A 16,801-nucleotide genomic window follows, 5' to 3' on the forward strand; every position below is an offset into this window, starting at 1 on the left:
CACCCCCCACCCCCCTTCACTCCTGACAACAGATCTGACAGATTTTACATGACCCCAACATTGTGTTTCCTTCTCAATAGCAAGAAAATTATCAGTCAAATCTCTTACATTTAATGCACCTGGTGGATTTTTTCTCTCACAAAAAAGGCCCCAATGCAGAATCTGCTAAAACTCATAGTAATATATGCATGAAATCCAAGATGCCTATCAGACAAAGGAATGCATTTAACTTCCAAGAACATTATCTGCCCAATTAGATTGTACCCAGCAGAGTATAATATTTGTAATAAGTGATTTAAATTGTAAACAGTTCTAATTCTTACTAGATTGTGATGATATCTGCAATACTTCCTTGAAGAGTCAAGATTTCAATAGGAAGTTGAAGCAGCTCTTCATGGACCTGAAGCTGAGAGGGCTACAGAGGAATAGGTGGCATTGTTGACTTCTATCTCACCCTTTCATATTTTGGAGGGATACAAGTAGCCAACAAAAACCTAGTATTTTTCTGTTTGTACTGTAATTCACGTATTATTGTTAAAATATTCATGTGTTCACAACAAACACATTTATTCGGGTGGCTTTTGAACACTAACTTGCCGACCATCTGAACTAATCTCCTTCTGCCTCTCTAACATAACAGTATACTTCAGTAAGTCTCATCATTTGAGTAGTTGCAAAAGTTAAATTTTCTATAAACACAGGCTAACACACACAATAGGGAGAACTGAACAAACACATTGAAGAGCAGAGCTCAGTAATGGTACATCGAAACATACCTACACACACATACATACTGTATATTTAGGTTTTAGTCAGAACTCAGACAAAGCCACATTCAACATCTACCCGAAAACAACACAAACAACCGTTACATTTGCATTAGCTGCCCTGTAACCTCACAGAAATACTATATACTATCAGAAACTGGCTTAATATAAATGTTAATTGTTTCCCCTAATTCCAAATGGTTGGAAGTCTATCAGACTGAAGGCAAACATATGGAACAAATCATTTCTTTGCTATAGTTGTAGTTTCCAAAAATGTAACACGGGTTAGGATTTATAGATACTAGAATACCTACATACTGCTGTGCCTAATATAACTCAAGTATAGGAGCCAGGTGAGATCTGTGTGCTAGTTCAGTGGTCTCCAAACTTTTCAGTATGAGGGACACATCGAATATTCTACACATTTTGCGGGCCAAAGAAAAAAGATATTTTTATTATTTTTATATATATATATATTTTATAAATGAATGAATAAGTGTTATTTGGATCTTTTTGGGGTAATTAGCCTGATATGATTCAGAACAAAAGAGACATGTGACAATTACAAAGGAAGGATGCCGTGCTTACACTGGGAAATGATATATAATGAGCAAATATATATATAGGCATACCCCACATTAACGTACGCAATGGGACCGGAGCATGTATGTAAAGCGAAAATGTACTTAAAGTGAAGCACTGCCTTTTTTCCACTTATCGATGCACGTACTGTACTGTAATCCTCATACGTGCATACCTGATGTAAATAACGCGTTTGTAACAGGCTCTATAGTCTCCCCGCTTGCGCACAGCTTTGGTACAGGTAGGGAGCCGGTATTGCTGTTCAGGACATGCTGACAGGCGCATGCGTGAGATGCCGTTTGCCTATTGGGCAATATGTCCTTAATCACGAGTGTACTTAAAGTGAGTGTTGTTAAACCGGGGTATGCCTGTATATATTTCAAGTTGCTGCGGGCCGGATAAAATCTTGTGGGGGGCCTGATGTGACCCCCGGGATGTAGTTTGGAGACCCCTGCACTAGAGAAACACCACTTCCCCAGGACAATAATACTATCTAGTCTTAACCACTGCTCTTTTTAGAGAATATTTTTTTTTGGCCAAAGGCAAAATATATACAATAAGAGACAAAAAAGCCCCAATGCTACATCCAATGACAAATTATTGGGTACATTAAAATGTTTTTTTATCTATATTCATACGTCATAAATATGGGTCATTTGATTCAATACTTTGGCCAAAATATTTTAAGCATACAACCCCGTCACGGTAAACCCATTTCAGTAGGTCCGACACTACCAATATTATACTGTCCTATGTATTTCTTCCGCTGCTTAGAGATAAGAGGAAACAAAATGCTGCAGCTAAGAGCATGGGGTGTGTGACATGTCTGCGGTGCCTAAAGGGTTAACATTTTGAGAAGCAAAATATATTACTTAGCTACGCGAAGCAGCATCCCTCCCTGTTTGAAGGTTTTAAAGAAGTAATTATTTTGTTTAAACCTTGAACTAAGGCGTGTAATCATCGAGCAGGATTGTGCTAGGTCTTAGCAATGTCCATATCCATGTTAGGAGATATGGCTCTGTTCTCCCAGCAAATTTTAGGAAACACAAAGGGTCACCGTTTGTATACTACACAATGCAGGTACATTGGAGGCCTACAGCCTCCCTAACAAACTGCATTCTAGTGGTAATGTTTGGGAGGTCCTGCTTCTGTTCTGGTTCTACTGTTTTAGGTAGGTTTAAGACAACTTGGATATATCTGCTTTGAAATTGCACTGTACATGTTAGTGTTCTGATAGAGCCTGGCCTTGAATACAGACTCACAGACAGGACAACCCAGGAATCTAACCCAAATCACGTACACTGTAATCTTACAAACAAACATGATTTGCTCTGCAGCATTAGATATACTACAACAATATACTTCAAAAGACACATAACCTATACACTAAAACAGGAGTTCTTCATTTGTTTCCTTAATGCAGAACTCTTCACAGCCAATGATCATGTTAACGTCTGCCCTACTCACCTATCTGTATTCCGCAATGTAGGACATAAATGTTATAAACTAATATTGAAATATATTTTACGAATGCAGGACCAGGATCTTAAGATTAAGATCCACAGCTTGAGAATACCTGACCTAAAAACATCCAAATGTAATCTGAAAAACTTTGATTATTTTCTACTGCCATCTAATTTTTTTGTCAGAGCAGACCCTGTCACTGTGTGAAAATCAAGTGCATCCAGCATTAGAGATGCAATAAAATATTAGTTACCCCTTATGGGACTTCACTAAGTTGCTCCATGAAAAATGCTGAACAACGTCTTCACACAAAAATTAAATCAGAAAACTATTCACAGAAGATAACACAATCCCAAACTAGTACAAAATTGGTCTTAAAAGGGAAAATAAAACAGTTACATCAATTGAATTTATTCATATTGTTACCAGTGGATCTGCACTGACTTTGTTGCCTTTTCATCTAATGATGGGCTCCTATTTCTGAAAGCCATTTCTGAACTGTTTTTATTATCACAATTGAAAACTATTGCTTTCATTAAATTGTTCTGTGCATTCCAAAACTGTTGGCGGGCACATTTACGAGTAAATAAATTCCTTTTAGTATCAAGACTAGAGCCAGCTGCATAGAAGTGTGCATTAATTACAACTCTAAACTCTGTGTGGTAAAATCTATTTTAATATTGCTGGGCAGAAAATTATACACATATGTCTCTCTTCTATTTCTTTTGCAGGTATGTTTAACACAGGAATACAGCAGGACCAAGTTATCTTAAAAAGCTGTTATCCAGACTTGCAAGATTTTATTAAGGACATACAGCAATTCACAAACAATCAAGTCACCGCCACCTTAGCCTGATTGGTAAATTTAACAAAGTTCTTCTACAGTATATTCTCTGATTCTTTTTCTTATTGTTGTAACTGTTATTATTGTTCTTTGCTCACGCTGTACGGAACAAGAGGCCAGACAAAAAAAAACAGTCCGATCACATTATGGGAAAAATAGTCGATAAAAGCATGAATATCTACAATACATTTTGTGAAAGTTAAAAAAATAAAAGATGTTAACAGTTTAGTTATTTGGGCAAATTTATTTAGGCTTCAGTTTTTGAACACAAAAAAAGTATATTAAAATGTTGAGCAACATTTATACTCAGTAGGATATTAAGAGTTATCCCATTATATGCTAACATGCCTAATGATTTAAACTTATATTTTTATGAATGCCTGAATATAATTTTTTTTTTTAACTAAAGTTTGACTAATCTGCTCTCAACATGAAGATGTGGTTTGCCGTGCTTCTTATGGTGTACTATTTGCAAACTTCCTTGACTCAAAAAACAGGTAATCTGGCATTTTTTTATACAGTAATATAACTATAATGTAATATAATAACCTAATGCACCTTATATAATGAGCATTTTCTAGATTCCTTGCATAGGATATACAGTTTTGTAGATATCTAATATTTCTCACATGTTTTCATTAACTTTCTTTCACTATAGCAGCCCCTGAATATGCAGATCTTGTTTTTCTGGTTGACGGCTCCAGTAGCATGGGTGATAAGGTCTTCAAGCAGATGAAACCCTTTATTACCAAAGTAATTACTAGCCTACCAATAGGAGTTGACAAATATCGCATTGGCTTGGCACAGTACAATGATGATGTACAAGTTGAGTTCATGTTGAACACTTACAAGACAAGAAACCCCATTCTGGGTCACATCAAAAATAAGCTTGTCTTTCAAGGTGGACCTCTAAAGACAGGCAATGCCCTCACAACTGTTCACAAAACCTTTTTTAAAGGACTTAATGGCAGAGATAAAAGTCAATACCCGCCAATTCTTGTTGTGATCAGTTCTGGACCTTCTTTGGATGATGTCAAACAGCCAGCCCTTGCTTTACAACAGGATGGTGTCAATATCATTTCATTGGGCATACAGAATGTTTCCTTATCCCATCTGGAAGCCATGGCTACATCCCCTAGTCTTGCCTTGCAGATATCCAATGTTCAGGGCATTGGTGCATTTTCAAAGGATATGCTAAACACAATTCAGAATGTGATACAAAATAAGTATACAGTTCCACCGCATGAAGGTAAGAGGAACATCACCATTTTAAATTCATACTTTCTACAACACAATGTGGACATTTTTAGTGACTGACTTCCTTGTATTTACCCTATCATCTCTAAACCAATAAAAGTATAACTTTCTTACTCTTTTTGACTGTATCTATAGAGATCCCTGTTACTGAAAGTACCACAGCTATTCCTGCCACCACTGCTACTTTTATTGATCTGACAACTGGAACTGCCATAGGCCCTACTGGTCTACAGCAGAAATTCTGTAAGTTTGAATTGCATACTGATCAGGATTTCTTTGTCTTTGTGAATTGACTAACTCTGCCTACAGAACCAGCATTATTGAACAGTATGTTTCCCGTGCTCTCAACTAATATTAATGTTACAAGATGCTGTTATTCCATTTGCTCTAAGCGTGAATGTCCACTTGTAAAACAATAATGCCCTTTTTCCTTTGGCTTAATAAAATGTATTTATTAAATGCATTTATAATATTAACATTGACTTTGGCTATTACATTTTTATTTTAACAACACTAGTAACAAATAAAAAGACCCACTCTCATGGGGTCTCATTGATCCCCTTCATAATGATGAAATACTGCACGTATCACTGGGTCTACAAAGTAGGGTAATGCCAAGTGGAGAGATAAATAGTTTACGTCTTTATGTTTATTTACAGTGCGCTTACAAAGACTTGGGACAAGTTTTGAAACATTTAATCGACCTTTAAATGAATAAATATGAATGCATGTGGAAGGGTTTACTTTTTATATAAATTTGATTCATCCAGATCCTGAAATATGGGTTTTTGCTGGAGGAGAAGTAGTATAGTTTCCATTATAATAGTACAGAGTTTGGTGAAATGAGACCAAGATACTCACGACAGAAAATATTTAGTTCCCATTTACCACTATCATTCAGTAGTGGCTGTCCTTGGTCTGACCAAATCTCTATATGATCTTTCAGATTGTGACCATGGATTGGCAGCAGATATGGTTTTCCTAGTTGACACATCTCGCCATACCCAACCAGAAAGTGATGCCATGAAGGATTTCCTGAATAATGTCATATCTAAGCTAGAAATCAGTGAGTACTGCATCCATGTTGGACTAGTGATGTACAGCAACTCAACTGAAATAATAACATCCTTGGATAAAGGAACAAACAGATCTATTGTTACACAGTTTATAGAATATTTATCCCCAACGGATGAAAAGATTGCCAATACTGGTTTTGCCATGAATATCACAAGAACAGAGGTGTTTGGGGACATAATGGCAAGCAGGAAGAGCCAAGGAATAGAGCAGATTGCAATTCTGGTCACTCACAGTTCCTCTGCAGACAGTGTTACCGAAGCAGCCCATCTCCTACGAAAAGAAGGTGTAAGAGTTTTCACAGTGGGGATTGAAAAAGCCAACAAGACTCAACTGACCCAAATTGCATCACACCAAGCAGACAATTTCATTGTTGACGTAAAGACGTTCGCAACCCTTTCAGCACAAGCAGACATTCTACTAAAGAAAATCCTAAATAAAATAGATCAAGACATGTTCGTGTTATCAGAAACAACAGATCTGATCCAAAAAGGTAGGAATGTAATTGCAATCTAACAATCATGATGCTACATAAGTTTGTATACATCTCAGAAAGGATTTCGACACCCATTGTATAATCATGTTATATACAATATATATATATATATATATATATATATATATATATATATATATATATATATATATATATATATATATATACATGTAGAGGTATCAGTACCGTGTTAGCCGAGCTTCAATAATCCAAAAATAAATAGATGATACCGTTCTGTGGCTAACGAAATGCTTTTATTTGTGCGAGCTTTCGAGATACACTGATCTCTTCTTCCGGCGGTGTTACAATGAATGAAGCAAGCAAAAGCTATACTATAAACAGTGTCTATTGGAATGTTATCTGTGCTGGTCCTTCCCCCGGTGTGGATGTGTTTTATGGCTAGAGGTGTCAAAAGGTTCCTGAAAGCAAGTGATGAAAGAGTGTGTATGTGTATCATTCACACTGATAAACGCATGAATTGTTTTACATCTGGGTGTTCTAAATATGGTCAACCATACAGTAGTCATATGTTGCATTTAGAAAGCTAGTTTGTGGGTGGATGTTTTCCCAATCCTGTTCACAGATGATACATTTTTGTTATACTTTACATACTGTAGTTACGAGAAGCAATGTTGTGTGCCCCTGCAGGATGTGTGAACATGGAAGAAGCTGATATTTACCTGCTCATCGATGGTTCAGGAAGCATTGAACCTGACGATTTCCAGGACATGAAGACATTTTTAATGGAACTAGTAGAAATGTTTGACATAGGACCAGAGCAGGTTCGGGTCGGAGCTGTACTGTACTCGGATACAAGAGACTTGGTATTTTCTATCGGCACTCACTACAGCAAAACTAGCTTGAAGCAGGCCCTGCAAAACACCAGGCAACGAGGGGGAGGAACCGAAACTGGAAAAGCTTTAAATTTCACAAGTGAATTAATAAAAGATCCCCAGAATGCCCGGGCTAAGAATGTGCCCGTTTACCTGATTGTTCTTACAGATGGTGAATCGCAAGACAGTGTGAAGGAGGCCGCTGAAATTCTCCGGGGTCACAATGTTAACCTCTATGCAATTGGAGTGAAAGCTGCTAACAAAACACAACTGCTAGAGATCACTGGAAGCAGTGAAAAAGTTTATTTTGTCGAGGATTTTGATTCTTTAAAAGACATAAAAAATGAGGTTGCCCAGCAAATCTGTTTCTCAAAAGGTAAATTGACTGCAATCTTCCTGTTTTTATTAGCTTGGATCTATTAGTGATCAAATATTTTTCGGTTTAATCTATTCTTGCTGTTAGCATACAGTACACATTGATTTCTATTTCTCGTATGTACAGTAGAATGACACTGAGTTAAAACAAAGCTGATTACTTCTAAGAAAGCTTTGATTTCCCATGGTTTACTTTTGGGATTGTCTCGTATCCTTAAACGTAAACGTGACCTAATAATTGACACAAAAATATATATATTTTAAAGGCATAACCTTGATAATCAGCTTTATAAAAGCAGAAATCCCTCTGTCTGAGATATGTATATGTTTTCTTATCCGAATTGAGGTTGGCTGTTATAATATCACCAGAATTTCAGAAGATATTACGCTATGAAGTTTCTGCTGCATTTTCATGCATTTTCATGCTTTTCAAAGGCACTTGTCATTTTTCTTTACTCCTTTTATATATGTCAAAATATTGGATCCAATTTTCTCTTGGAAGCTAGTTATGGTTCTGTTGCATTTTATAAATGCATTTTTTAAGAAGTTATGGAGATATCAAAAAAAAAATTAAACATGAAAACAGTGCTGACTACTTCTAGGAAAGCTTTGGTTTGCTATAATTTCCACAGAAACTTTTTTGATTGTCTTGCATATATAAACTTAAAGAGGCAATCCAAGCGCTGCTTCTGTAAAATTATTATTGGTGGGGAGGTCATTGTTTTTTTTATTCATCTGCAATATCCCAATCTTGATTTACAAAACAAATTAATTTAAATGAGTTTATGTTGTAAACCAGTGGAGTCCCCGCCAATAACTGGGGTTACTAGTTTAAAGATTTGTGTGCCATACAGCAGTTTGAAAAAAGTACTATCTTGACACGTTTTCTTTTTGTCTGCAGCCTGCCAAAAAGTGGAGGCTGATGTAATGTTTCTGGTGGACAGTTCTGGAAGTATAGGGACAGAGAACTTTAATAAAATGAAGGCGTTCATGAAAGACCTAGTGAACAAAACTGAAATCGCACGAGACAAAGTACAATTTGGAGTCGTCCAATTCAGTGCCAGCAGTAAAGAAGAGTTCCAGCTAAACAAGCATATGATCAAGACTGCCATTTGGGATGCAATAGACAATATGAACTATCTTGGTGGCAATACCTATACAGGGGAGGCCCTGAAATTTGTGTCAGATTACTTCACAGCGCCCAAAGGAGCGCGACCAAAGGTTGCAAAATTTCTTATCTTAATCACAGATGGTGAGGCACACGATTTAGTGAAACCTCCGGCTGAATCCCTTCGAAACAACGGGGTGATAATTTACTCTGTCGGTATTTTCAATGCAAATAAATCCCAGCTACTTGAAATTAGTGGGAAGCCTGAGCAAGTCTTTTATCTGGAATCCTTTGACACTCTGAAGAGCATTGAGGAAAAGCTCATTTTTGGAATATGCAGCCCTTACGAAGGTTAGTATTTTGCATCATGTTATCTATTGATTAAAAAGAAAAGGAAACCATATATATCCTCTTTGCACTCACATTTGTCCTGGAGAAACATTGCCTTATATTCAGTTAGTGATACATTTTTAGGCTATCCCTTTACATTTTTGCAGACCTCTTCAGGTGGGGTTCTTTCTTCTTATTTTTGTATTAGAGTAAAATTAAGCACAAGTTGCACAGCTTAAAGTTGGGGTACTGTACCTCTGCTTGTCGCTTGTTAATATTCTCTCTTTTAAAGATGTCACCAACGTATTATACAGTAGCAGCCTATTTCCAACTGGCTAGTGTCTTCCCTTCGCATTTGTTTTTAAATTGTGAATTTTATTACATAAAAAAAAAAAAAGAGCCGTGAATGGAAATGAACATGACTAATAAGTAATACGCCCCTCCTACTGTGGGACACATCTTGACTTCAAACAGGCTTATCAGAAAAGCTCAGGATTAAACAGGCTGCTTAAAATCTGCATGCAAGCCCCATGGTGCGGCGGTACGAATCATAATAGCCAGCGGAGGTTGCCATGGGAACACTCAGTTGCGCTATTTGGGTCTTTTGAAAGAAATATTGAAATAATATCAGAAGCAGAGAGGGGAAAAAAGTTAAATAAGTGGTGTTAATCTGCTTTTTTATGGCTTCCCATTGAGCTCGTGTTCTGTGAAGGTCTTTTTGGGCGCAATCTACTCTGCAGCTTTAAGATTTAGAAGAAAGAGAGCACACGCTTCACACAGTCACAATTCATTTGTGGTTACAGGCTTATGCAAATATACAACAAAAAACAAACAAAGATGCCCAAAGCTACTTCCAATGAGACAAAAAATACACAGTGCAATATCTATATATATTCTCTTGAAAAAGGGTAATTTAGTTTAACCCTTTGGCCAAAGCGTCTTAAGCCTGCTGCCACTTCAAGGCATGACCGTTAGTAGGTCCTAACACTCCCTGAGTTAAAATTCTTATTTACCTGTATAATTTGGGGGAAGAATAATCACATTGGATCTGTCGTAACCCAGCAAAATGAAACTGACCTGCCAACTTGGAAAGTGGGGAGGGGCGAGCATAAACCTTGGGGAGGAGGGGCCACCACCCTCCCAAAAACAGCTGAGACCAGCTGCACATAGTTAATAAACACATAGATTCCCAACAAACTCTGAGAAACCCCAACCATTACCACATAATATATATATATATATATATATATATATATATATATGTATAGAAGTGTCCAAAGGAGTGCTAGTGGGCGTGGCAAGAAATATAGCTACAAATATAGCTGCAAAACGTTTTGGCACATACAGTATTTGCTGCTTCTGGTTAAGTGCACCACAATGTTATGTTATTTTTCTTAGTAATTATTTTTTTTAAAAGATATGCTACTTAGTAAATACAGGAATTATAGCACTGGGCTGAAGTCATTCAAGTTGAGTCATTTACCTCTATCCACCTTGTTCCTGAATGCTCAGAAAAATAGTAGTGATGCATGAAGGTATTTTCAGTAATCTTCATCCAACTAGAAAAGACTGGATGGGAAATTATTTTTTTCTTGGGCCAGGAGACCTTTTACACCAGTTAAAAATCATATGTACTCAAACAAGTACATGCCATTTTGAATTCAAAAATAGATTTGAATGGAAGATGAATTAAAGCTCCAAGAGCTATTGTTATCAACATGTGTATAAAGCCCCCTTAGCATGAATCACTTCCATATGGTTAAGAAGCCACAGATACATTTGCAGTTGAAAAAAGTTATATGTGTGTCTTAAGCATTTTTAGACCATTTTGTTTTGGACAAATGTCAATGTAAGTTGGCTAAATGCCAAATATTGTCCATTACTTCTGCTGTCAGAGTACCTTTTCTGTCTCTATATGACATCTTTCCTTTTCACATAGGCAAAATATTGAGCATGTATACTGTAAATGTAAGCAATGCTGCGACTACTGAATAATTCAAATATTGATTTTTTAGTCTTTCAATACAGATGTCGCAGACAATACTGAACCATTATCGCATGATATCACGTTACTGCTTTATCGCATTGCTTTAACTGCGTTACTGGTGACACTAAGCAATTTCACCAACTACAGTAAATGCTCGGTAACTTATGCAATGTCTGTTACATCTGTAACTGCAAAGGGGCCAGTTTTATATCGCAGAAACCATGCTGACCTATTCTCCCTATTTGTGAGGGAGGTTATCTGATTTTTATCTACAAATCTTAATACAAGTAAATGCAAGTTTTACAAATCTCCAACATTTGGGCCAGTATGATGGCATAGTATTAGCCATCCAAAAACAAAGGTGAAATGGAGTAAATAATATGCTCTAGTTTTTATCACAATATTATGAAACATAATTTGACAAGCACAGAAATGATAACACCGAAATGATTCTTATATTAAGAATGTCAATCCTTTGTACTGTACCTGACACTCTGTTAGGGGAGAAGAGTGGCTCAGTGAGTAAAGACACTGATTGTAAACAAGGCCACTGAGTGTGAATCAGGGGAGCCTTATTCAAATCACAGTGTCAGCTCCTTCTGACCTTGCGCAAGTCACTTTATCTCCCTGTGCCGATGACACCAAAAACATAGGTTATAAACTCCCCTGGGCAGAGAATGTGTCTGTAAAAATTCCTGCTGCGTATTGAGCACTGTACTGTATTTGTGAAGTGCTTTGAGTCAAATTGGGAGTAAAGTGCTATATGAAATAAAGTTATTATTACAAGTGTAAGCGGTGTTCCCCCACCCGATGGAAGATCTCACTGTTACACTGTGTTGTGGTGCTCACCTGCAGGTATACAGATGGCCCTGAGCGTCCACTGGTGTTAGTTGGGGAATCAACAGGCCAGGCTTCTGGTGATCCGCAGCTCTCTTCTCCTATGGAACAGCGCCTCCATTCCCACAGGGCCTATCGCAGATAGGTGCAGTCCGCGTGTAGACAACACTCTTTCCCTCCCCATGAAAAACAGATAACTGGTTCTGTATTCTTGTACAGCAGTACACAGTATACATCACAGCACACTCTTCTCTCTTTTGTCTCGTTTGAGGCCCAAAGGTCTATCCCAATCTCCCACACTCCCTAGTGGAGCATGGGGTAGCTGCTTCCACTCCCCTATGGGAGGGAAGACCTGGAACCAAGTCCCTGGTCCAGGATAAAGTACAACCCACTCCCCCAGAGGGGGGAGGATAGAACACACCTCTCCCGCTGAGGAGTGTGAGAGACAGAATAGCACAGAACAACTCAATTTGGCTGCAGTCCCCTTTTGTTACCAGAGGGGGTCCCAGGTCTGAATTCCATTTGTGGGGAGTACCTAGGCCTTCGGCCTACCCCCCAGTCAAGGGAGCTGTGTTACTGCAGCAAGGGCATAGATTTAACCCTAACACTGCCGGCACTGGTACCAGGGCTTACGTGTTAAGCAGGGAAATTAGTAGCAGAGGAGGTACCTGGGTACATGCTCTCCCTGGTGGAACTCTCACACCCACGCTGAGACATCCAATTACATTAATTGGAGAACAGAGAAAAACAACTTGGAACAGTGCATTAACATAGAACAACATGGGTACAGATAGATCCTCACTACACTGAAGAATCTATACCCCTCAATAATAATGTTTTGGATCAGGCTTGCGAACCTTTCGGGCGGGAACCGCTATTATACAGTGTTGTATTTCTGTATCTCCTTTAAAACTAAGGTTCTGGTCTCCCGAATTTTGGGAACCCCTCCTGGGATGCTACCTGCACATACTGTGAACACTATAGGTGGATAGATATCTTGTAGTCCCCTTCAGGTGATTCTGGTCCTCTCAAGCCCCAGCAATCCCAGGTAACCTACACATAATCCTTCTTGCAATCGCCCTGATACAGTGTTTATTATGCATTTCTCAGCTTGGCATATAAAGATCCCTTCTGCTGCAAAATCCTGCCTGCTTTCTGATCTTATATCTCAGCAGCGCCTCCAAATGTAACTGGTGTTCCCCCAACCGACGGGAGATCTCACTGTTACACTGTGTTGTGGTGCTCACCTGCAGGTATACAGAAGACCCCGAGCTTCCGCCGATGTTAGTTGGGGAATTGATATGCCAGGCTTTTGGTGATCCACAGCTCTCTTCTCCTATGGTACAGCGCCTCCATTCACACAGGGACTATTGCAGATAGGTGCCGTCCCTTTAGAAAACACTCTTTCGTGGGCGCACGCATGACATCATAGCGCATGCATGTCTTCTGAGAAGCTCCGCGCATGCCGCCGCATACTAATTGCTAGAGCCTCCGATCGGCACCTCGTACTGGACCCCAAACAACAGGGGAGGATGGGGGAACCATCTGCCATGCCCTTCAAGAAGGTCAGGAAGGCGATTGCTCCATATTAGTCCCGTTTTGGGCACAAACAGCCCACGACTGCAGGAACACAAATCCAAGATGGCGCCGAGGGAGGCGGACAGGAGCCACTATGATTACCTTGTGATGGTGCTACCTGTTAGTGGTAGTGGGGATGAACAGGACAGGTGTTAGGGTCCTTTCTCAGTTCTTCACTTTGTGCAGCACCTCCATTCCCTGCAGTCCCTGCAGGAAAGCTCTCTGGTACTCCCCCTGATTAACTGCACTCTCAGTCAGGAGTATATAAAACAGGAACCATCTTTATTCTGACAGCACTCAGCATACAACTGGTACACTTCTTCTTGGGTCCCTGGAATCAACCCCCATGGCTTGAGGCCCTAAAGGTCTATCCCTTGCTCCCTTATTCCCTGGTGGAATAAGGGTAGTTGCCCCACTCCCCTAAGAGAAACCAGCTCTAGCAGTGTGAACTAAACCAGTTGATGGCTAGTACCACTGTCACAGTATACTTAGTTTTGAGATCTTCTTCTTATTGAGTGCTCATACCTGTATGTAACATGGTATGTCTCATAGTACTTGTCTTTCCCCACCTAGAATAAGCTGCTACATAAGTCCTAAATTCCAGGCAGTAACAGGTTAATCTATGAGCAATGACCACCCCTTGTTCTTTCCTTGAAGGTGAATGAAGAGAGGTGGTGACTCATGGCCTGTGTACAGCCCCTTGGGGGTGGGTACAGTCCATGACCCTACCCCTTCCAGAGTCTTCTATGGAGGAATCTAAAAGTTAGAGAGATTCGGTTCCTGCTCTCCAAGGAGAGAAGAAGGCTGTGAGTCTTCCCCATTGTGGGGAAAGCATGCCCTCTAGGCCGGCTGGCCTAGAGACCAACCAGAGACCAACCATGCCCCTGATACTGTGCAGCACCATCTAGAGGTCCTGGGGACCACAGAGAGCATGCTGTGAAGAGAGATTGTAAGAAGGAAGAGAAATAAAGCTTCTTGTTCACCACGCTCCTGCCTGGGTGTCAGTTAATGGGCAGAAGGGAGATACATGCAGTGATGGGAGCTGATATCCCATGTCCTGGGATCCTGTCATGGCTGGAGGCACTGTACCAATGAGTGAGTAACTAAAAGAACTACCCTAAAGCCTGTCCTATTACCCCATACCACTGCGGCAACTCAGTTCTCCAGGCCTCACAGGTATGCTTCAGCACCACACGAAGTAGTAGCTCAGTGTATTTCCCAGAGGAGGGGGGAAACAGGGTTACATGTATAAAGCACATCACTCTCTTCTGGGATAGAGAAGCATATCTAACAAGCAGTCTTCTGCCATGAGACACCTTCTGGCGTAGGAACCTTATGGTATATTTATTTGAATTGGCTGCAATGTATTCCAGCACCGTAGAATACTACTTAGTAAATGTGGCCCACAGTCTTTATCCTTTATACAGTATGATTAGAAGTACTAACTTATAGCTGTAGTTCAGTCTTTTTTTTTTTTTGCTTCAATAGTTTCATGTGGGCAATCTCTAATTACCTAAAGAACTGTATAGCTGCCGGTCAATTCGTTCTCCATGTATTGATAGGCGAAATTTGGTGACATAATTAGAGCTGGCATATGTTTTTCTTCTGCTTCTGTCTCTCAGTGGAGCTCATGAATATTCATGAGCACTCCTGCACTGACATGTGCTAGAGGGAGGGCAGGGCTGACAAAGGGGTGTGCCAGGGCTTGTGACAGGACATGAAGGGGCAGTGCCTTAGCAAATGGCTGTTAAAATAGAATACAAGAAAATTGGTCTTTCAAAGTTGTTTATTTTAAATAGAAAATGCTAAAAGTATTTTTTCTTACTACAGAACTGATTTGTTAAAAAAACACACATGCAGGATATTGACCGAACTGCAGCTTTAAGTTACCAGCTCACTTTGTTATATGACTTTCTCTCTGGATCCGCTTTATTTGCTGTGCTTCACCCTGTTTTTACTTCTGTGTCAGTAAACCTGTATTATATTTCATCTCACCTGGTTTCTGTCATTTATTGCCCTCAGTACATATTATTACTTTGCGCTTGGTGACCTTTTAAGGATACAATCAACAAAAGTGATATCCTTTGGAGGTTTGCTTGTTGATAGCGGTGCACTGCAAGCCATCAGCTGGTTTAGTTGACATGGTTAGAACTGCTGCCGGGGAAAGCAGTGATGGTGGGTTCTAGTCCTGTTGGGTCTGACACCAGTTTAGCTTTTATGAAATCCTTTTAGGAAGTGTGGGATGGGGCTCATTAAAGTATACGTTGTATAGTCATTCGCATATCTCCCTCTCAACAAAAAAAAGCAGCGTTTCCTTTTTGTGACTGACCTGGGGAAATCCGCTTTCCCTAGAAACTGTCCGATCCTTGGCTGATTCAAATTCGCTAAACTGTTTGCACATCTGTAGTCAGACAGGTTGACGGATGTCCTGAATAGAAGAGAACCCTTATCTTTATTATCTGTGATTAAATCAATGGGTGAAAAATATCCACATTAATACATAAAATAACGTACATTCTACAGATTCTTTCAAATGTTGCTATAGCACGACAGATACTGTATTCACTAAATTCAAAGTTTGTCTTCAAATTTTAATCCTACATGTCTTTAACTGCAGACTTTTTTGTTTGTTTTTACAGAATGCAAAAGAATAGAAGTGGCAGATATAGTCTTTGTGATTGATTCCTCCGGCAGCATAAACCCTCAAGAATATGCTACTATGCAAGATTTTATGATATCCTTTGTGAACAAATCTGAGGTTGGCCCAAATAAGGTTCAGTTTGGAGCCCTCAAGTACTCTGATGACCCTAGTGAACTTTTTTACCTGAATCAGCATAGCAGCAAAAGCAACGTTGTAAATGCTATTCAAAGCGATTCTGTAATAGGAGGCAGCACATACACTGCAGAAGCCCTGGAGTTCTCAGGGACATTTTTCACAGAAAAACATGGCAGCCGCCAACGTTTTGGAGTTCCTCAAATTCTGATAGTTATAACAGATGGTGAATCTCATGATCATAGTGAACTGAATAAGACATCAAGACAGTTGCAAGACGCAGGCATTATCATCTATGCAATTGGGATAGATAAGGCAAACACTGAAGAGCTGAAAACAATGGCCGGGTCAGAGGACAGGTGGTTCCTAGTAGATAACTTTAGTGGGTTAGAAGAAATTTTTTTACAGGTATCAGAGGTCATGTGTGGTTCTACACCTCCAGGTTTGTCTTTCTTTCAAATACTTATATTGTATGTCATAGATTGGAATATTTCTA

At 39.3% G+C, this 16,801-nt stretch overlaps 1 protein-coding gene across 1 annotated transcript in view; it reads left to right on the plus strand.

Moving 5' to 3' along the window:
• Positions 1–16,801, plus strand: part of LOC142488254 (collagen alpha-6(VI) chain-like) — a 148,534-nt gene that overhangs the window by 56,281 nt on the left and 75,452 nt on the right. The window contains exons 3-10 of the mRNA XM_075588627.1: positions 3,545–3,672; positions 4,067–4,154; positions 4,316–4,906; positions 5,050–5,157; positions 5,861–6,481; positions 7,133–7,693; positions 8,594–9,151; positions 16,172–16,747. Of these exons, the coding sequence (XP_075444742.1) occupies positions 4,088–4,154; positions 4,316–4,906; positions 5,050–5,157; positions 5,861–6,481; positions 7,133–7,693; positions 8,594–9,151; positions 16,172–16,747 (3,082 nt within the window). The 5' untranslated portion in view covers positions 3,545–3,672; positions 4,067–4,087. The remainder of the gene's footprint in view (positions 1–3,544; positions 3,673–4,066; positions 4,155–4,315; positions 4,907–5,049; positions 5,158–5,860; positions 6,482–7,132; positions 7,694–8,593; positions 9,152–16,171; positions 16,748–16,801) is intronic.

This window comes from Ascaphus truei, chromosome 2 (genome assembly GCF_040206685.1).
Source record: "Ascaphus truei isolate aAscTru1 chromosome 2, aAscTru1.hap1, whole genome shotgun sequence".
NCBI lineage: Eukaryota > Metazoa > Chordata > Amphibia > Anura > Ascaphidae > Ascaphus > Ascaphus truei.